Here is a 22,239-nt window from a genome sequence, read left to right on the forward strand (position 1 = left end):
TTCCACGGTAGTCTACTATCAAGTAGTATATATGTATTAAGAAATAAAAAATAAATAAAAGTGGTGCCAGGGTCTTTATGGCAGTTATGTGCAAAGCCCGGCAGCTCCAACAGCTAACTTTTGACAAAAAAATTGCAAGATTTTGGTTTTGAAGAGTTTGCAGGGTTATGGGTGCGATCCTTGGGTGACAATACTGCGCACCCTCTGCTATACTACCCACCGTCCCCAACGAAGCACCTATGTACCTAAGACATACCCTATGTTTTGAAGGATACTTTTCCACTTGTCCGAGGTGTTTCTGGCATTCTGCTAGCTGCTTCCGTGTATGCGTAATAAGCAATGCCCATCCCTCCGCAAGGTAGGTTTTCAATGCTCCTTGAAGGTAGACTTCAGCCTTTTGAGGACTCTTCTTTTTCCTTGGGAAAAGAGTCACACACAGGGACAGGGAAAGCAGTTTACTTTTTTTTTTTTAAATGGAAACCTTTCCTCCGCTACAAACATGAACTATAGATTAGGTGACTATAGAGCAGGTGCCTTCACTGTACTTTTTTCGGAACCTGCTGAAAATATTCTTGCTTAGACAAGCCTACCCAGATGCTTGGAAAGCAGAGGTGATTTTAATCAATTTTAGTATTTAAACTTTTATATGTTTTAAAGTATGTCTGTGAATTTTTATCGATTTTATTGTTTTATCTTTTTGCAAACAGCATTGATTTTTTTTTTTTTACAATCAAGCGGCATGTAAATTTTATGCTGTAATAATGATAAATATATAGTAATAAAATAACTAATACGCTATTCAATATGCTTAACATTCATTGTACATGCAATGGATTGTTAGAATACCTTGGAAGCTTTTCAGCTCATAGTGTACTTGATAATATTAAGTTGTGTGCATCTTGATCAGGCATCCCCAAACTGCGGCCCTCCAGATGTTTTTGCCTACAACTCCCATGAACCCTAGCTAACAGGACCAGTGGTCAGGGATGATGGGAACTGTAGTCCAAAACATCTGGAGGGCCGAAGTTTGGGGATGCCTGATCTTGATAGAACTACAGAGCATTTACCCCTTCGTTGTCTTAGATTCCATATCTAAAGGAATGGTGCTTAGGGATCTAATTATTAGGATAGCTAGTACAATTTTGAGCACGCATTTTTGCTGTTGCAGCATAGAGAAGCTAACTGTTTTTTGTTTGTTTGTTTCCAATTATTTTCAGAACATGTGCCTAAAACGTCTCTTAATTTCTAAGTGCATTATCTATTATTTATTTTATTAAATATATTTTCAGCCTGCTCTTTATCCGAAGATCTCAGAATGATTTATATCTCCATTAAAACCACAGTCAATAAAGCCAGCAGATAAAAGTCCATAAAATCAACATCAAACCCTAGAGATGGTTCTCATTGTAGAGAAAACAACTAAAATCCCTGAAAGGCTCAGGCAAGCAGGAAATGTTTTCACTTGCCACAAAAATGTTAACAAGGTCAGTGCCAATCACACTTTGAGGGAGAAGTCATTCCACCATTTGGGAACCACCAATGATGTGGCCGAATCGCATGAGGCATCTCTCCTAATAGTGGGACCCTGAGAAGGGCCTCCCCTCCAGATCCAAGAGCCTGGACAAGCTGGGTGGGTAGGCAGATCTTTGACCTGGGAACTAGGTGAAGCTATCCTTCACATACTTGGATCCCAAGTCATTTATGACTTTAAATTCAGCCTGGAAAAATATAGCCAGCCACTGAAGATCTTTTGGGATTGGTTTTAATGCGATTCCCCGTGGCTCCCCCAGACAATACTCTGGCAGCTGCATTATGGCACTAATTGGAGTTTCTGAATCATTTGTAAGCTGTGTTACAGTAGTTCAGATAGAGCATGAGTCACTGCAGTTGAGTTACCTCTATGTGGAAACAGATGTAGCTGGTAAGATAGATGGAGTGCGAAAAGGGTACTTCAAGATGTAGAATCCATCTGTTTCCTGTGACAGTGTTGGATCAAAGAGTACTTCCAACTATATACCTGCCTTGGTCCTGTATACCTGAAGGAGCGTCTCCACCTCCATCGTTCAGCCCGGACACCGAGATCCAGCGCCGAGGGCCTTCTGGTGGTTCCCTCACTGTGAGAAGCAAAGCTACAGGGAACCAGGCAGAGGGCCTTCTCGGTAGTGGCACCCGCCCTGTGGAATGCCCTCCCACCAGAGGTCAGAGGGATAAACAACTACCTGACATTTAGAAAATACCTAAAGGCAGCCCTGTTTAGGGAAGTTTTTAATCTGTGATATTTTAATGTATTTTAATGTGTGTTGGAAGCCGCCCAGAGTGGCAGGGGGGACCTGGCCAGATGGGCGGGGTATAAATAATAAATTATTATTACTATTATTATAAAGGGAATGCAACCCTATCCAAATAAGGGAACCTATCTAGTTCCGAGGCCAAAGATCTGCCTACCCACCCAGCTTCTACACTGCTGACACTGTGCTTCCAATTACCTGATGTCCTCACCCAGCAGCTTCACATAGATACTGAAGAGCATGAGGGTGAAACGGAACCCTACAGGACCCCACAGCAGGCATGCCAAGTGGGACCTGTACATAGAGTGGAATAACTGTAACAACGTATCAAAGACAATCCAGGAGGACACCATGGTTAATGGTGTGAAAAGCTGAGATATCAAGGAGAATCAACAAGGATGCACTGCCACAGTCCCTCTCCCTCTCCGATTAAAAGTTTTGTTCCTTAAAAGGCAACCATTTGAAGTTTTCCTTACATATAAAATTCTGCCAGATCCTTTCCAACAAGCTTTGCTGAGCGAGATCTTCCAATGTTTTTGTACATTTCAATAGTGGCATGGGAAAGATCCTACATAAGACAAAAGGGAAGACAAGAGGCTTTAGGACAAGCTATCTTACAACAGTTCTTTGTTCCAAAACTTTATGTTTAAATATATTCAGAAGCATATATCCTACGGATTGAGCACAAAGATCTTTTCCAAAGTTCATTTGGGTTTGTTTGTTTGTTTGTTTTTGCACTGTTGTAAGTTGTTGATTACTTATTGAAAACTTAGAATATCTGGCAAATATTTTAAAAAGCTAATTACACATACAAGAATTCCACCATTGTATTTAGATACTGACATTATAGTCATTCAGCATAAAAATATGCAGGGCAAGAGGCTATGTAAAAAGCTATATAAACAAACATTTAACTACAGACCCAGCCTCCATATATTCAAGTATGTTATGCTCGTTATCTTCATCAGCTATGCATTTTTGAAAGTCTATCCGTTTGTTCTCTATAGGTTTGGACACCTATTGAGATATCACCATTAAACTCGCCACAAGGGTTCCCAAGGTGGGATAGTGGTTTTTGCCAACTTTTGGGTGCTGGGTGCCATTTTGAATCAAGACTTCGAAGATCCCTCCCGACACTGATTATGATTCTATACTATTTCTTAAACTAGTATACCCCTAGGAAAAGTATTCTGCTGCAAATATTGACTACACCCAATATATTATACACTCAATAATATTTTGTTCTCTTATTTGTTCTCTTTGTCTACATGCAGAATATATATGGTATACTTACTAAGTAGTGATTTTCAAAAGCTTCTACAGATGATAAGGCCTCTTTCAGTTTCTTATAAGGAGATTGTGCTGTATTGGCTTCACAAAATAAAATAGGACAGATGTAAGACTTCAATTTTCAAAAGGCAACTAAAATTAATACAGGAAGACACCACACTGCACTTTATCCTGTGCTATATTTAAAAGAACTAAGATATTAATATTACGTGGTGGGGTTTTCTAGCTATGATTCAAACTCAAATGTGGGCTTTGATTTGCTCTTATTTCAGCACATCTAGTTGATATATCAAATATTCTGTCAGTGCAAAAAATTAGTTCAGTTGGTTAGAGCATGGTGCTGATAACACCAAGATTGCAGGTTCGATCCCTATATGGGATAGCTGCCTAATCCTGCACTGCAGGGGGTTGGACTAGATGATCCTCAGGGTCCCTTCCAACTCTACAATTGTATTACTATTTATGTTAACAGGAACACAGTTCTACTCTTCTTTATTTTCAAAGGAAATAGTGATCTTTTAAATTTTCACTGTATAGCAAGACTAAAAGTGTCATTTAAAAAACCAGTCCAGCTACATGCATTGTGGAGAAGATTAATCCCTTTTCAGTATGAACATTTCAGTAACAAACTGTCTCTGAACATGGATAACTTTGGCAAATACTGAAGCAAACCATAGTTGTCCATCAAAAGCATGACTGACATCAAGAGAACTTATTGGGCCTTCACATAATTTCATAAAACATTTTCTGTAAATACCTGTTTCAGGGCGTTCAGCTCCAAGTCCTGCCAGAAGATCAACTGTTCGATTAAGATCTTCTGAGTTGGGCCCATTTTCTGACACAAGTCCGCATAGGTAACCCAGGGACTTCAACTGCAGAAATATAAAGTTCTGCCATTGTACTCCATGACAAGAGAAATATGAAAACACTGGCTACATTTTTAACTCCCAAGTCACACAGTCTTGCAACACCTTACAAATTTATTTTGACAATCATAACGCCTCAATAACAGCTAAGTTTCCAGCGAATAACATCTATATTTCCAGAAAATAAATGTGAGCAACTGATAAGAGTGGGAAAGCAGATGAAAGAAACAGTCTTAAGCCTGACAGATTCATTTCAAACAATGTTATAAGTCACATGTATGCATCGCCACCCCAACACATCCAAAATCTTACAGGGCACCTGCAACAGAACTACCATACTGAGTTAGTCTGTTAGCTCTGCATTCTTTCCAAAACAGTAACCAACCAGATGCTTCACAGTATTTGTATAATCTGCAAAATCATGTAAAATCCCACTCCCCTGTTTGCAATTGGTCATATCCCAACATGGAGTTTATCACATGAAGGATCCAATTGCATCGAGTACATGTAGGTCCTACACACATCGGACTGCAGACATGTAACACCCCTATGCAAATACAATTGCCCAGTGTACGATGTGGAGAATAGCCTGCCATGCTGAGCAGGTGGGCTGGGCGAGCACATGCTAATCCCCTCACCCAATGTACCCATGAAAAACTACATTTGTATGCACATGCCAAGGTCTTTGGGGGGGGGATTGTCAGCTAGACTGATGCAAGAAGTACAAAAGTTCATTATCTGGGAATGTGGCTAGCCAAATGTATCCTGGTACAGTGTTTGGTTAAGAAGAAAAATGAGTGCACTGCCCTTGCGAACATTTATCTGTTGAGTTAGAAGCAGAACTTCAGTATCATATTGGCCTATCTCCCAATAAACAAATGTTGTACTGATTATAACTATGAAGCTTATCCACTGACAGTTTGGCAACATGCATCACTCCCTTTGTTTACCTTTTCAGTGGCATAACTCCATAAGCCGACTGTGTGGGAGACATTGGCATCAATCTGAGACCGATCACAGCAACCTTCAATTCTCTGCAAAACCTCCAAGCAGCTCAAGAAGACCCAACAGTCCAAAGCGCCAGGAGGAACAGAGACCTAAAGATAAGAACAACAAAGACAACGTTCAGAACCAACGTTTAATCTTATAAGGCAAAAAATGTATTGATTAGTACTAACGGCTTTTAAAGGGGAGAGGGGTTGTGTGCAACACAAAGCTAGTTCTTGAGGACAATCTATCATCTCCTGCCAGACACCACAAACCTCCACACAAACTAGCTACGGTAATCGCTTTCCAAAGGAGGCTCAAGTTCTTGCGACCCTAAACGACCCTTAAGCTCCCAGGGTTGGGAAGACTTCAGATTTGCGGGATTTACTTTGGGTTTGTCTTTTTATTAGAACCCCAAGACCCAACAAAAGGAAGTCAGGTGCAAAATAGTGTCAGGAGGCAATGTAAAACTATGAGCAGACACTCTTACAGTCCTTTGACACAAAAAATCTACTCCTGGTTCCCACCTCCAACAGCATTTCTCATCATAACAGACTTTAAATTTAAAAATATCTTTTGGTTGTAGCTATCGTTAAACGACTAGGAGTGTGAATCCTTGCTGACATACTTCAAATCACCCAGAAATCTACCTGCAGACCCCAATCTCTCTTTTGCCCCGACCCTGTTTTTGGTCACTCTATAATCCAGAGCAAAACAAGGAGCTAGGGAGGAAACTTAAGCATTAAATCACTTGACGGATTAATTTACATAAACTTACTTCAAGGAGCTTTAGCTCTTGCACACAGTTGTGGAGAAGTTCTAGAGCTCGCTGAGATACCTCCCACGGCCTCTGGAGAAAGAGCAGCAATGTGCACTGGCGGGAAAAAAGGTAACTGCGCAGGTCTAACAGAGTGGCTTCCTGGTTCTGAATCAGTTCTCTTTTCTCCATATCTATTGGCTTACGAAGAACCAGCCCATTCCAGCTTCGCACCGGCTGGCAGAAAAAAGTCAGCCAGTTTGCCCCATCTATATAAAACACACACGGTGAGAAGTAACGACACCTGGCACATTGAAGTAATGTGAATTAAGCTACACACATCTGTATAAAAGTTTTCTATTGAATACACTTTTTATTACAGGGAAATAAAAAGTTTACACAATCAAGTGGATTATTTGTAACCCTTGGATTGCTTGAATTTAATTTTGCAAAGCAAAAGTCATCAGATCTCTTAATGGAAATGCTCAATTACACTTCTGAATTAACTACTTACCACCAGCTCCAAAGTTGACAACATACTGGGAGAACAGGGCATCCAGCTCATCATATTGCACAAGGGCATCCTCAAATTGCTGCAGCATTTCAAAGACAAAGGCCAATTCTTCCTTTTAATATATAAAGGAAAATAGATGTTAATAGTTAGGGTGAAACAAAATGGAAGCAACAAAACTGTAGCAACAGAAAAACAGTACTTGGTCCCCCCCCCCCCCCCGGCAGAAATAACTGAAGACTACTCTTAGGAAATCAAGGGCCAAATTTTAATAAAAGTCTTCACTCTTAAAAATGTGTTAATCTTGGTAGTACAAAGTGGGTAAAAGGTAAAGGTAAAGGGACCCCTGACCATTAGGTCCAGTCGTGACCGACTCAGGGGTTGCGCGCTCATCTCACATTATTGGCCGAGGGAGCCGGTGTATAGCTTCCAGGTCATGTGGCCAGCATGACAAAGCCGCTTCTGGCAAACCAGAGCAGCACATGGAAACACCGTTTACCTTCCCGCTGTAGCGGTTCCTATTTATCTACTTGCATTTTGACATGCTTTCGAACTGCTAGGTTGGCAGGAAGTACAAAGTGGGTACTGGTTTGCATCTTTAGATCCCTTTCCTATAAGCTCTGTGCAAGGTAACTAAATTGGCTCATGCAAGAAAAATGAAGCACTGAAACGAAACCTTTTTTTAGCTCTATGCAGTTTAAAGGAAACGTTTAATGCAAACACACAGTTTTATGCAAGCAGTACAAGACTAGTTTTTAAAAGGTTTATTTTTCCATAGACTGCTTTACTATACCTGGACCATAAAATATTCACAGAAACTCCATCCTGGCTCCGTCCTCTTCTCCCTCAAAGTTCTCATGTCATCCTCAAATTTGCCAAGGTTTTTGGTAAAAGACATGAGAAGCAGGGTCCTGAGTTTTGTCAAGAAGGCATTCCAGGACTCCTGAGAGCGGGAAGAGTCTTTCAAGGGGTCAGATAGCACTACACATCTGTAAGGAGGAAAGAATCATAAAATTGTATAATCATATGAGTTGGAAGGGACCCCAAGGATAGTCCAACCCCCTGCAATACAGGAATATGCAGCTGCCCCTTATGGGTGATCGAACCTGTGACCTTGGTGTTATCAGCACCATGCCCTAACCAACTGAGCTAGATTAATTAATATTTTGGTCAAGAATGGACAAATCAAATGGGATACTAGACTTGCTAGGAGGTTACTTTCTTTTTAGCAAGAATAACAGGGAAAGGGTTTAGTTATAGTTATATATCGCTTCACACCACCAGTCTCAAGGTGTTTTAATATAATACAATAAAACCACAATAAAACAAAACAAATGTAAAAGATTAAAAAGTGCTCCTTTTTAAGACAAAGTGGAGGGGCCAACAAGTGACATCCCATCTGTAGGAGAGAACCACCCAGTTTCAAGGTTTCAATGTTGAAGGTTTTCTCAAGCAAGAACCCAAGACAGATCACTTGCACTGAGGTGTTATAAAATAAAGAAGTAAAGAAAAAGGACACAGAGTGCTTAGAAGAGGTTTAGTCAAAAGGAACTCCTCAGAGGTACCTAAATAATATCCGCATGCAGCATGGTGTGTGTGTGTACACAACCTCTGTCCTCCTTCCAAAAATATCCCAATATTAGTAAAATAGGCCAGCCTGTTATGCAGGGTAACCAACTTTCCATTCTGATTAAGCCAATAAGAGAGCAGGCAGCAAAGGGATATCCAAAAACAGTGCCGCCTAAGGACACAATTTTAGCAATGGAGAGTACAAATATGAGCTGCTTTGGTACATCATTATTTCCTATCTAACTGCAAAAGTGTGAGGAGAAAGACAAGGCTGAGAAAATGGCGAGACCCAAGCAAACCTGAACTCTATTGGCAGCTCGAAAGGGGCCCTGTTAATCTTAGCAATCCCACCCTGACCATTAGGACAAAAATAAATTTGAATAGCACTGTATTGACACGCCCCACGGTGCAAGGATGTTCACTTGAACAACAGGACTTACCCTCCCACCTTCCCCTGCACCATCCCTAAATCTGCTCTGGAGGGTTGGGAGAGTGCCAGATCAAAAATCATTGCACTGGCCGAATGTTCTCCTTAGCACTATATTGGATTCCACTCCCCGCTTCCCACTAAAAGGCAGAACCCTCTTGAGGGGACATTTCTTGCTGTCCCTGCTTTCTTCCAGAGGAGGAATCACAGAATTCAACTCCAACGCCCTGCAATGCAGGAATCTTTTGCCCCATGTGGGGCTCAAACCCATGACCCTGAGATTCTTTAAGAGTCTCATGCTCTGCCAACTTTGCTCTGTTCCTGGCTGAACAAGAATGTGTATTTTCATTTGGAAAGTTTTGTGAAAGTGGTCAAACTGAAAGAAAGCCAACAGACTATTTTTTGTTTCAAAATATTCTGAAATATTTTGTTTCACCAGCCTATTGCAACACTTACCCGTTACAAAACCTGTGGTTTCTTCCTATCAAATGATTTCTAAGCATGGACGCCATGGAACTTCAACTTTGTGACCAATGACTTACACCCTAAGAAACTATGTGATTTGTCAGAGAGTAACAACAAGAGCTATTTCCACTGCAAGTTAAGTGTATGTTTTATCCAACTGCTAATTGGTCTGAATTTTAAAGGCAGGCTAAAGTACAAATGTACATATATAAATGTAAAAGTGAGCTGCCTTATTTCTACCAATTCCCCACTTCCTCTTGTCCTACATGTCAGGCCTTTCCTGAGTGCCCCCTCAGGGAGCACTGGGGCAGCAGTAGAATAGTAGAAGCCATTTTGGCATATAAGTGACATAGGAATGAATAGATGAACGAACGAACGAACAACAGTGTGGGGAACTGTTTTGAGCATTCTTGTAAAACTGCAGCACTGAATAATGCCTAGTATGGAATCCTCTCAACTAATGTGGTATGTCCAGGTTTCTAATAAGCCCTTGTTACATATTCACACACTACATAGTTCTACAGCTTATGTTCCAAAAGTTACAAAATAAGTACAAACTAAAGGACTACTTCACATGTATCAGAATCATTCTTAAAATAAGCAAGCAAAATTAAAATCAGAGATGTGGAACCTGTGGAGAGCCCAACGTTGCTTGATCACAACTTCAATCATCCCCAGCTACTGACTGAGGCTGACAGGAGTTGGAGCCCATAAATACCTGAAGTGTCGGATCACTTGTAGAACAAGGTTATCTTTTACCCTCTCATAACTTATTAGGAAAAAAGGGTTTGTTGATAAATACTAGATATCATTTAGAAGAGACTCAGAGTAGTAACAAATATTCTTTCTAAGAGCTGCCACAAAGATACAAAATTTAAGCCATGTTTGACAGTATAACAATCTCAGTTATCTAGGATCTAAATTGTTTTTGTAAGCATGCTGATGAGAACTAGACTTCTATGATGTTGGCAACATGCAAACCTAATATCTGAAGCAGTCCCCCAGCATCTATAATGGTAGGAATAGATCAAGCTCTGAAGCTTCTCTTTCCCACTACTTTTGGATATAACAAGGGTCCAACCTTACATTGCTAAGATACGTTGTGGATTCCAACTCTCACCAGTCCCAAATAGTACACCCAATGGTCAGAATGATGGGAGCTGCAGTCCTGCAACATGAAGAGGGTCCAAGATGCCTCACCCTTTTCTCAGATGAAAGGCCATCAAAAGTTGTCCAGCTACAAATACAATAAATTAAAGTTCCAGAATTACTTACCTATCACTCTGCTTGTTACAGAAGTCATTTCTTATTTTATCTACTATAGATGTTCGGGGAAGTATGTTCGTTTTGTTTTTTTTCTTGGCATCACACTCTACCACTACAATTAACCAATCCATAGAGCTGTGAACTTTCAGAACATTCTGCCACTTGGTGATGTCATCCTTTACTGTAGCTTTGTATACTTCTGTGTCCTAAGGTTATAAGAGATTAAACACAACATCAGGTTTACTGAAACATACTTGAAATGCTTTTTCCTGGAATGCCAGGGGGTGGGGAGTTCTAAAACTATCAAACTGAATTGGGGGGGGGGGCGGTCTAATATTTTCACTTGGCAATCTCTCTGTAAAAGATTCTTCAACAGTTTACTTTAAATACACACTGTTAACGCTAGTTTTGCTAAATAGATGAGGCACCATTTTAGTTGGCACAGAGTTCCCCTTGCCTCTGAGTTTAATAAGTTCACCCACAAACTATAAGAGAATGCAAAGCTAACTACAAATTACCTAGCTGTTAGTTCATGTTTTAAAACACACACCCGTACTTACACAGCATTCTGTCCAATATATATGGAGAAAGGGAAATGTCAGAAGAGCTTTGTTCCCTTCTTTAGGTAGTAGCTCTTCTTTAAATTGTACAAAATTAGATTCCAGATGAATCATCTTAGGAGCACGCCCATAAGACCTGAATAGTATATAGAACACAGATATTGCTAAACACAGAACAAAGCTGAGAAAAAGAAAGCATGTAGGGCAAATATATTGGCTACGGTAAGATGGCAATACTCAGTTCAGAAATCCGGATGCAATAGTACAATGTATTAAAAAATCGTGTAAACTTATCTCCTCTTACAAAAAGCAAATCTGAACTTACAGAAGTGTTTAATGGAAGACATTCCATTTTTTGTTTACAGTGAATCTTATGAACAGTTAGAATAGGTGAATGCCGCCTTTTCAAGTGATTTCTATTTACATTCTTCTATTATCTTAACACATATTCTATTCTGAAACAGGAGTTACGTTTGCAGCATCTACCCAAAACTTTTGGCCAGAATAGTTCTACTTTTAAGAAAATGAGACAGAACAAAGTAAAAGGTGTAACAATTAATTGCGAGCTACTTCACAGCTCTGAAAACTTGCAATGTCTATTCCTTCTAAGTTTCTAAACTCATCCCAAGTCTTGTCAAGAGACTGCTAGAGTGCAACATTGCACTGATTCCTTGCCCAATGCATATAATGAAGAAAAGTGGCACTACCTTCTCCATTCCATGGGCTCTCTAGGAAGTTGCTGAGAAAGTGTTGGATACAGAGAACTGAAGAGATTCTGATCACCAGCACCTGAGAAACAAAAATATAAAATTCTGAATATTATTGTGACTATTATCCATTTAAGTTCCAAATATTAGACATTTTTGACAATACGCCTTAGCTATTGGCAGGTGCTGAACAAGAATCTAAAGGCAACATATATACGGTACATTTGGGGTTGTATTCAACATAGTTCTAAGGTGAATATTCCATCAGTGTAAGGATTTCTCCTTGCGTAATAGAACATTATCCCCTTCTTCTCCCACTGAGCACCCTTAAATCTGTTCTGGGGGTCTCCCAACACCTCAGAGCAGATTTTGGGATGGCATTGAGGAGGGCACAGGGAATCCCACTGTGCCAATGCTGATTCCTGCAACACCACAACTAAGTTCACATAGAAGAAGCATCTCGATATTGGATAGGTCACTTCCTAGCTCAGAGAATGGTTCTTACTAGTCAGTTACCTATATCTACAATCTATCATGTCTTTGTCCACCTGTTCCAAGCACTCCATTCTATCTCTCTCCTCCACCAGGTTGTCAGGGTTTGCCTCCTCTCAGCACTACACAAAACTGAGTTTTTATGGAGATGTTATGGGGCTCTTTTACCTTAGGGCTTTTTCCCTACATAATTTTTGTACTTGTGTGATAACTCTGAATTATTCCAAACCTGTACTTCTCTCTTGCATGTAGTTCAGGCACGTCCAACAGGTAGATCATGATCTACTGGTAGATCACTGGACTGTGGTAGATCACTGGCTCCTCCCAAAGAAGCTCAACAACTTTGGCTCCCCTAAGAAAGCTCAACATTATTGCCCTGAACCCCCAAAAAGGGGGTAGATCACTGCCAGTTTTTAACTCTGTGAGTAGACCGCTGTCTCATGGGAGTTGGCCACCCCTGATGTAGATGGTGTGATTTTGTCTACAAAAGCCTGAACACAGGAAGATTCAGTATTATGAAGTAAAATCATTATCAGTTGATAACTGATATTTAATTGGCTGCACTCAAAAAGTTTTCTAAATCCTACCATGCCTATCATTTCAGAACATCCTAGATTTTGGCACAGGAAAAAAATACTGCAGCTTTGAGCTTTAATGGCACAATTTTAATGTTTTTATTATTTAAAAAATCTGGGGAAAGTAATGGTAGAAAATTACCAGCTCTGTAATTTTTTCAGTAGAGACTGTCCTTCCAACTACATTTTGCAGAGTACTTAAAACTATAATAGCTTTTATAACTTTGATTTGGAGGAAATGGATGCTGAATAGGAAAGCTGTTTCTCATACCACATCATTTAAGCTCTCCTTTTCCATCAGACTGTGAGTCCAATGAAAAGAAAATGCATGTGCAATAATCATCTCACTATTTCTTCAAATAAGTTTCTGTCAGGAGCAGCAACGTTCAGCTTACTGTCATCTTTGCAATTACCAAGTAGGACCCATTGCCAACATGTTGGAAATTCTCAAAATCAGCGTACTTCAGACTCTCTGCCAATAAAAGATTCACATTATGCGAGAACAATATTCTGCTCTGGCGATCCCTTGGATTTTAAAGAGACTAGTCATTGTCCTTCTGCAAACAGTCGAGAATGCTGGGGCGCCACCAGGCCTTTTAAATCAGCTACTGCACAGGGTGTTTTAAATATCTTTTAACTCTTAATTGTTTTACTCTCTGCTACCTGGGTTTGCAGCTACATCATGTTTTATTGTTTCCGTTATTAATTTTTAATTTGGCTTATTCCCCAAAGTAAACTGCCCCAAGAATTCTGTTATAAGTACGCCTATAAATAGTGGACAATAATGAAGCCAGCTATTACAATAAGTGCTCCAATACTGTAGTCTTTTCGCAGGTAGGGGAGGGAAAGAGTAAAATACAGGTTATGATGAGAAACAAGAAAGAGTATAATTTAAAGGGCAGATAGGATTACAAAGTTATTTGCAAGCCTGGCAGATTAGGTTCTGAGAACAGAGGTTCATTAATGCTAAGTAAGGATTAACATAAAAGTCGTGGTCTTCCTGTAATAGTGGGAATGTGCACAAAGAGATATCAGTGATCAGTGGGATGTTCTAAACAAGGCAACCACAAAGCTGGAAAAGCAGGCAGTGGCACTTAGCATTTTGTCGGAAAAGAAGTGTAGCAATGTCGCCTAAGGCTGGGTTTGCAATCATCCTCTGTGTGAAACAAACCTCCAAAATTATGCATATAGAATAAGCTACATAATTTATTCTATTGGCAGAGGCCAAGAAGGAGCTATGGGCTGGAAGGTTACAACTACACAACTTGGAGAACTAACTGCACAAACAGTTTTACACTAAATCCAAATGCGGTAGCAAAGAACACCAAGATTATATTGGAAACCTTAAGAAAGACTGAGAACATCAGGTGCTGCGTGTTTGACAATTGCTCCTACATTTTCTACTAAAAGTCCCATGACAAAGACACAAGTCAAAGACTGACACTTTGACAACACCTTTTGTTTACTTTCGTTTTTTTCAGCTAAAATAATCCCCAAGTCATCTTGTAATAAATTAATGCATCTCAAATTTTCAAATAATGCACAATTTCCACTTTGGACTTTCTCGCCAGCTATCTGCAGATAATCTGCAGGAAACTATCTGCAGGAAACTGTCAACTAAAATTTTAAAATTATGTCCCGACAATTTCTATGGGTGTCTTTAAAACCATCTTGTTTTTTAAAAAATTACAAAAAAAGCATTAGACACATTCCCCAAGTGCATGGGGGACTTTTCCACAGAGTAATGAACTGCTGCGTGTTCCCAATATGGGTTTGGAGGTCACCATGTGACACTTAAGGTCTTATGCAATCAAAGCTAGTGAAGCAGCAGTGTGCTGGTATACAACCTATCAGTGTAACATACGTATGTGAGCGGTTCCTTATTGGAACACATTAGACCTGGTTGCTATGGCCATCACCACTTGGGATGCCTGATTAGTTTCTTATTCTTGCTTTGAGATGATATCACTCCACCAACCCCACCCCTCCTAAGCCCACGGCAAACTTTGGCAAATGCCAGTTCTCTAGCTGGGCCCACCATCATTATTCCTACCACCATCATTATCGCTCAGTTCAGTAGTAGAGGGTACTGGATGGGGTACATGGTATAAATAAGTTCACTAGCATTCCCATCTGAATCACACTCCCTGAAAGCAGTGTTTGAAATTAGTCAGATGCCAGGCGCATTTTGCACCTGGCTTTCAACCACTTGGAACCAAGTGAAGATGCCTGAGCATCAGGAGGTGCATGCCTGGGATCATTAGATGTGGGCTGTTTTCACACATTAATAACCCATCCTGTAGAATTCTATCAGAATGAATTTCTAGAACTCTTTTTCTGAGCAGCCTAAGCAGGAGCAGTCAGCATTAAGAAAAAAAAGGCAGGAATAGGCCAATATATATGTGGACTGTTCCTAGATCAAGTGACTTTTCTCCTTTAAGTTCTCGAAATTCTTAACCTAGCTCAAGGTTGCCATCTGAACTAACCCGATGTTAAACTGATAATCAATCACAGTCAGTAAATCACTTGAAGAATACGACTTTATAGAGCTGTCTTGCCGAGAAATGGCAACTAGACATTCCATTTTGGCAACTGTAACTTATATATCCGAGTTGCTAACACTGGTATGCACAACAGGAGCAGAGAACCCTGCGGTGTAGCTGCCTGGCTATTGCAGGACTGATATGGAGAGACCAATACAAATCCAGGAATCAACACTCAGCTGCTGCTGCGTCCCCACCTTAATTCCTCCTTCCTCCTTATTTTCAGACATCATGATATATTGCTCTAGCTATATTGCTATATAGCTGGTGATATATCATGAAGTTGAAAACCTGATATTGCCAAGCCCTAGTGAGAATCAAAATGCTGGCAAGATGGTCTGATCCAGCAGGACTCTTAAAGCTATTATGATACATCAAGTGTACTTTGCTCAGGGTGCATACACTGGGAATCGGCTATAAATGTCAAGAAAACAGACATTTGCCCTACATTTTGATATGAGGACAAGACAATAATGAAACACACAAATTACTGTTCTGCAAACAGAAAAGTTATTGCAGAAAGGAATGCAATCCAATGGATGCTCCCCATGGAGGAAAGGGAGGCAATTTTCTCCTATTCCCCCTATCAATCCCCCACATTATCTGACATACTATCCCAAGGGATCCCCAAGTCTCCAGAGCAGATTTTCAGGGGGCAAGGAGAAGGAGGATTCAGCAAAAAATCAGCTCCCCACCCGCTTCCTCTAGCAGGAGGTTCCTGTAAGCAAATTACATTCACAGGAACTCTGGATGCAGGCCACTATGTGTTAGTCACCGTGTTAGAGGGGAGGAGAAATCAGCAGTCAAATATATTTACATTTGCAATAGAACAGAAACAAGTAATAATATATAGCATAGTAGACAACTCCAGATGTTGCTGAACTCCCACCTATCAGCCACAGGCTGCACAGCCAATGGTCAGCGATAATGGAAGTTGGGCACCACACTGTGCTAGCCGTCTTGTTATAGTTCAACCAGCAAGTCCAGGGAGCGCTGCAATTGCTGCCGCCACCAGCAAGCCACACATGCACTTCTTTGTTGTGTCTCAGGACTCAGGTGTGCCTGGGTTTGCAAGGCCTTCAAGACAGCAGGTTTGAGACAGGTACGTAGATTAGAAGTTTTGTGGTGAAGTGGTAGCTAGGTCACATGTTATTTGAAATTTGGTCATAATTAGGCTTGAGGATCATGTCCCTAGCCTGTACAACCATGGCACAGGGGCATTCATCAGCTTTGCTGCCCCAGAACTCTCCAAAACATAAGCATCATCATCCTTCTGAACACACCAGGCTTTAGTGACCAGATTAAATTAGTATTTGATAGCTCTATACTGATATTTTAAATGTGTACTATTTTTGTATTTGGTTCTAATGGGATTTTATTTTATTTTGCTGCTTTTTGTGTTATATGACTGATTTTACTACTGCTTTTTACGAAAACTGTGTTGCTGTTTCATCTTAATGCTCTGTTAAGAAAAATGTTAGTCTGCAGACTAGCTTTAGGTTTCTTGTACTATTTTTATGGTAAGTTTGTGCTACTAGTGTTTTCAATGATAAGATAAGATTTTCTTAAAGTGACTGTATTATGTTTCAGGGCTGCAAGTTGCTTTAGATGCAGAGATGTGCTTCATGAATAGATACATAAAACAGTACTGTCTGACCAAAATACAGTACCTGAAACAGAACTGGCTAGAAGTCTAAAAAAGATTTAACGTTACTTTTAGGTATTTTCTATTTATTTGAAAGCATTAAAGGAGGGCATACATCATCAATTTCATTCTTGCACATTTGTAAAACTGATCACGTGATTGTTAAGGCAATGATGCAACACTACATGCAAAATATCTACATACTTAGAATAATAAAAGGGCACAAAAACTAGTTTACAGAAGAACAGACAGGAGCACTCCAAATGCAAAAATAAAAAATAAAAGCACTCAGTATCTATTACATTCCAAGAAATAGCTATTTTCTGTTGATTCCAACTATGTATTGGCATTATTGGTAGCAGCAGATAAATATAGAATTTTTAGCATTCCCCTGAAGAATGTCACAGCTCAGCATAAGAAGTTTACAGAAACTTGGTATTTCACCTTTTCTGAACAGTCTGCAGAAGTGCAGCACACAGAGGAGAAGCATTCCTCCACAGTCTCTTCTTATCACCCCTGTATACTTGAGTGTTCTATATTTGGCACTTTATATGTGCAATGTAAAAATCTCAAATGGAATTTTGGTTTATAGAGGCAGTTTCCATTTCAATGTTAAGCCTATGGTTCCTGGACCGACCTTCTCTGCTATAGTAACTTAACAGCTAATTGTTGTCCCACATCAGATTTAATTGCTGAAATACAGGTTTGCAGGGTACACAGTCAACTGGATTAATAAGAGAAATGTATATTCTCAGTTTCTAGGGACAAGATGTATAACTGGAGGCAACGGAGAAAAATCTTGCACCGAATATGTGGGATACACACGGGTATTCTTGCACCAAATACACTTCTCATAAGAAGAGCTCCTGAAAAGGTGGCACACAGTAAGCCTGCAACTTATGCACATTTAACTTGTGTGCATTCAGCTCTATGTGCTTGGCAGAATTAAAAGGGGGTTGGATGGGAGTGGGTATCTGGGCAAAAAGACTTTGGCAATTATACCTCCAATGTGTTTCGACTATACACAATTTTGGCTTTAGGCATGAATCCCAGAATATAACCCCTGTGTAAGTTGAGGCTTACTGCATTGACAATGTCAAATATATAGACTACCAGTAGTGTTGTCTGTTATGCAGGGGCAAGCTGGGATATATGCCTAGCAGCCACTCTCCTACCTCCTCCTCAGAACAAATGATCTTATAATAAGTGTGATGTGTGATGAAGAAGCAGCACCCCTACATAATATGAGTGCTGGATGTTCTTCCTCCAGTATTCTGCACTGCTGACATGTTCTGCAAGCAGTGCTCTGTGGCTTCTTCCTTTAAATATAAAATTTACCTATTTAGTATCAACTTTACTCCACTGGTGTAGTGAAGGCTGAGGATTAAAATTTTCAATTTAAAAATCCAGGTCACTCTGGGAGAAGCTAGGAACTATCTAAGGGATAATCTGTTCACAATATAGCAAGAGGCTTCTAGCATGAGGCCAACCATTGTTTAAAGGTTTTTATGAATGAACCAAGCATACAGTTTCATTCTACTCACTTCCCCAAGCAAAGCAAATTCCAAAGAAGGAGTCTGTTCCTTTTGGATGATTACTGGAAACTTACATCTGTACAATTCGATTTATGTACATGGGCACAACTGAGCAGGTATTACAAGGCTGGAGAAGCAAGAAAAACAGCAGGAAATACTTGCCTCTTAGCTGCCACACCCTAAATCCCCCGAACTGCTTTTGCCAACCAGTGATCTCTTTTCAGCCTTTCAACTACAAAACTCAAAATGTCTCAGTTTTCTGATTTACTGCTCCACACAAGCTCACATTCAGTTGGCAAGTCTGTTTCATAGTCTCTTTACACTGTGAAAGTGGGCATGTGAACTTACCAAGCCAATGTTATGTGTTGACAATTAACTTTCATGGAAAGTTGTCAAATCACGTCAAATGTAAAGGAACGATTTGAACAAGGGAACAACAGCATGGATCATAATCCCATTAACATTTAACCAAGCATTCCATTCCAGAGGGAATGTGCAAAATTATTGTCTTCTTGTTCAGATCTGCTGAAGATTCCATGAGCTGCCATGCCCATCTCTTGGAACAGCTGAGGTGGTTGACTATTGCTGCTAAGCTTTGTAAGTGATTTAAGTTCTGTATTGTTTTATTCAATGTATTGTGATATACCTTTATGTCGTTAGTTACCCTGTGCTCCTGTTTGGAGGAGGATCATGATACAAAAACAGCATAGTAAATTATAAATTAAGAAAGAAGCATTTAAAAAAATATATTTGTTTTACTAGCAGGCGATAAATTGACACACAGAAAATAACTCAGATAAATTTTCTCATAGGACACAACAAAGTTAATAAACCAAATCCAGCAGACACAGCATGGCTGTAACAGAATCAACATGCTGGGGTGCTCAAAAAGAATCCACTCTATGAGTTTATGTAATCAGAAATCAATGTTTCCGTGTCTGTAATTTTCCAACATCTAATATCTAAACAGGGCCACTAGGACAAATCTCTGCCTTTGCCGGCTTGCACAACTTGCTGAAAATCTTAGTTTTAAACTTTTGAACAGTACACTAAGAGTAGATTCTAATATTTTCTTCCAAGGGAGTGTTTTTGGAAAGACTCTCATGAGGAAGCCCACAGGGAAGTAAAAGGCCACATAGATTTTTCCAGCAAAGACTCACATGCAAGAAACAGCATTCCAGAAGCACTCCCAGCGAGAAAACATTACACTAGGTTCACACCAAACTGAAGAATTCAAATAGGCTAAAAATAATGTTGAGCTCATACAATTTAGTAGTAGCATCTAGGAATTTGAAGTATTTCTTCTGAATGTGTACTCAAATATTAGTACTATAGTGGGTGGTAAGGTCCTAACTTCATTCCTTTCAAAGCTGCCACACTTTAAGTTTCAGCAGCAGCTCTTCCAGTTCTGATACAGGACAGTGAGTAGAACTGTTCATGACCCCATTGCTATTGTATAACCCCTTGACTGGAATTCAACAGGGTTTCATTTATTTCTACTTTACCTTCAGTGCTAATCTGAGCTCGTACAATAAATTAACTTTCTGGACACCAATGGTTCAACTATTTAGTGAATGGCAAATAGCTTTGAACATAATTAAGAGATGAACCAATGGCGCAAAACCCCAAACAGAGCTAAAGTTTCTTCTCCTGGCTCTACTTAGTACAGGCAACTCCCACTTTGTGTGTGTTCCAGGCATGTGCGACTGCTGATGTGCACACCGTTTTCAGTCCTGGGAGTGGGTGGAATGGGGCAGGGCGGAGGCGGAACGCACATGCACTATAACCCAGATTGCAACACCCATGAAAACGAGGATGCAATAATCTGATTGCTTGTGTCTTCCCTTTTTACGTTACATATATAAGGTTGTACATTTTCAAGCACAGACTATATTGTTGTTTAATCTTAAGTTTAAATAACAGAAATACATTGCTTCAGTTACCAGCTGGAATACAGCACACAAGTCACTCTCTAGTGGCTTTCAAGCATTTTTGCTTCAGGTAACGTTTTCCATGCCAAAACGTCTGCCAGATTGCCACACAACCCCTACACCAGGACAGCAGTCACCTAGTGCAAGGGAAGAATTCCTGGCAAGGGCACTCGACAATTCTCTCCAAACTTCAGAGAACATGAGTTTCCAAGGAACACAATATCTTATGGGACCAAACATGCCCCAGTCCTCACTGAAATTTAATACACACACCTGAATGACTTACAACTCATAAACCTACAACAGAAGAAAACTGAAAAAAGCCTAGACTTGGACCCAGGGAAAACATACCGGTACATTATCAGCCAACCTGTGGAGTTGACTGAACACTTTTGTACTTTCAAATTATGTACAACAACCATAGAAAATATTTGCATTCCTAGTTACAGTGGTACCTCGACTTACGAATTTAATCCGTTGCGAACGGACCTTCGTAAGTCGAAAAAATCGTAAGTCGAAAAAATCCTATCTAAACCGCGTCCAAAATGGCGGACGGAACTCTGTTCGTAACTCGAAACATTCACAAGTCAAGTCATTCGTAAGTCGAGGTACCACTGTATATTTTCACCTCTAATTGTTTTTTCTCCCATTTGTGCATAAATGAGTTACAGTTGTATTCCACTTCTCAATAAGTTTCATTCTCAGAAACTAACTGCATTCAGACACGATGCTGGCCACTGTTAACAAACTAACTAATGCACACAGCTCAAGCATTTCTCCTTTCCTTGAACAGAGAAACAAATCACAGAATGGCTGGCTTAGTGTTTTGCCCAAACAAACACTTGTGGTTTATTTCTCTTGATCTGAAGCCAAGGTTTGTTCTTAGCTTCCCAATTGTGGTTTATTTGAGAGAAACAAACCACAAATGGTGGTTGAGACTGGGCTGGTCACTATGTGGTTTGTTCCCACTTAACTAAGCATGGAGCAAGATAACACCAATGTGCTGCCACCACTCACACACAATCTAATCTGCCTAAATTCGACTAGTGTCAGCCCGTCAAATTTACTTGCTAAAAACTACACAAAAACACAAACTATACTCTTGCATGTTTTAGCATAGGTGGCTTTGCCTTACATGCAAATGAAAACACTGACTCTTGACTATGAATGTTCACAAACAGCCACCAATGCTTATTTTCTCTTTTATTGCAAAATTAACATAGTTGCTCTTCTGGAATTTGTCGCTGTACACACTGTATTTGGAATTCACAATAACTAAACTGTTATCACTCAGAATTCACCAGAACATGCCACACTGTAGCAAACATATTTACAGAGTTCAGCATGCAACAGAAAAACATTTACTCCACTTACACAGCCAAACTAATGGTTCTGATGGTTCTAAACGGTTTTTGGTTACCAATTTTAGAACTTTTCAAATAATAAAATGCTACAAATGCAGAACTTCTTTTCTTTAAAAAATTATATCCAAGGTGTTTGATTTTATCAAACTAGCCAAAAGAGAACTGCAGTATTTCTAACTTACATTTCTCAGTTTAAACAATGGGATAGCATGGACACAATCTAGGGCATGATATTAAAACAAGACAAATTTAGTTTAGCACTTGCCGTAGGTATGTACTCAGGATAAAATATCACAGCATTGCACTTCCAACATGTATTTGTAATTCAAACAGATTACTTATAGTGAGAAACTTCACAAACCAAATAATTTTAACATTCTCAACAGATTAACAGAGCAACCTAGTCCTTGAGTTACCGGTATACTGCCTACATGACAATGGAATTAATATGAAATCTCTTG

General features: G+C 39.8%; 1 protein-coding gene across 1 annotated transcript in view; it reads right to left on the reverse strand.

Moving 5' to 3' along the window:
• The window catches only part of TRAPPC10 (trafficking protein particle complex subunit 10), a 44,708-nt gene that overhangs the window by 16,902 nt on the left and 5,567 nt on the right, over positions 1–22,239 (reverse strand). The window contains exons 2-12 of the mRNA XM_035115112.2: positions 11,694–11,775; positions 10,987–11,122; positions 10,436–10,632; positions 7,493–7,688; positions 6,703–6,814; positions 6,210–6,457; positions 5,395–5,541; positions 4,336–4,450; positions 3,583–3,659; positions 2,765–2,856; positions 276–416 (exon numbers count right to left, since the gene is read on the reverse strand). Of these exons, the coding sequence (XP_034971003.2) occupies positions 276–416; positions 2,765–2,856; positions 3,583–3,659; positions 4,336–4,450; positions 5,395–5,541; positions 6,210–6,457; positions 6,703–6,814; positions 7,493–7,688; positions 10,436–10,632; positions 10,987–11,122; positions 11,694–11,775 (1,543 nt within the window). The remainder of the gene's footprint in view (positions 1–275; positions 417–2,764; positions 2,857–3,582; positions 3,660–4,335; positions 4,451–5,394; positions 5,542–6,209; positions 6,458–6,702; positions 6,815–7,492; positions 7,689–10,435; positions 10,633–10,986; positions 11,123–11,693; positions 11,776–22,239) is intronic.

The sequence above is a fragment of the Zootoca vivipara genome, chromosome 4 (genome assembly GCF_963506605.1).
Source record: "Zootoca vivipara chromosome 4, rZooViv1.1, whole genome shotgun sequence".
Lineage (NCBI taxonomy): Eukaryota > Metazoa > Chordata > Lepidosauria > Squamata > Lacertidae > Zootoca > Zootoca vivipara.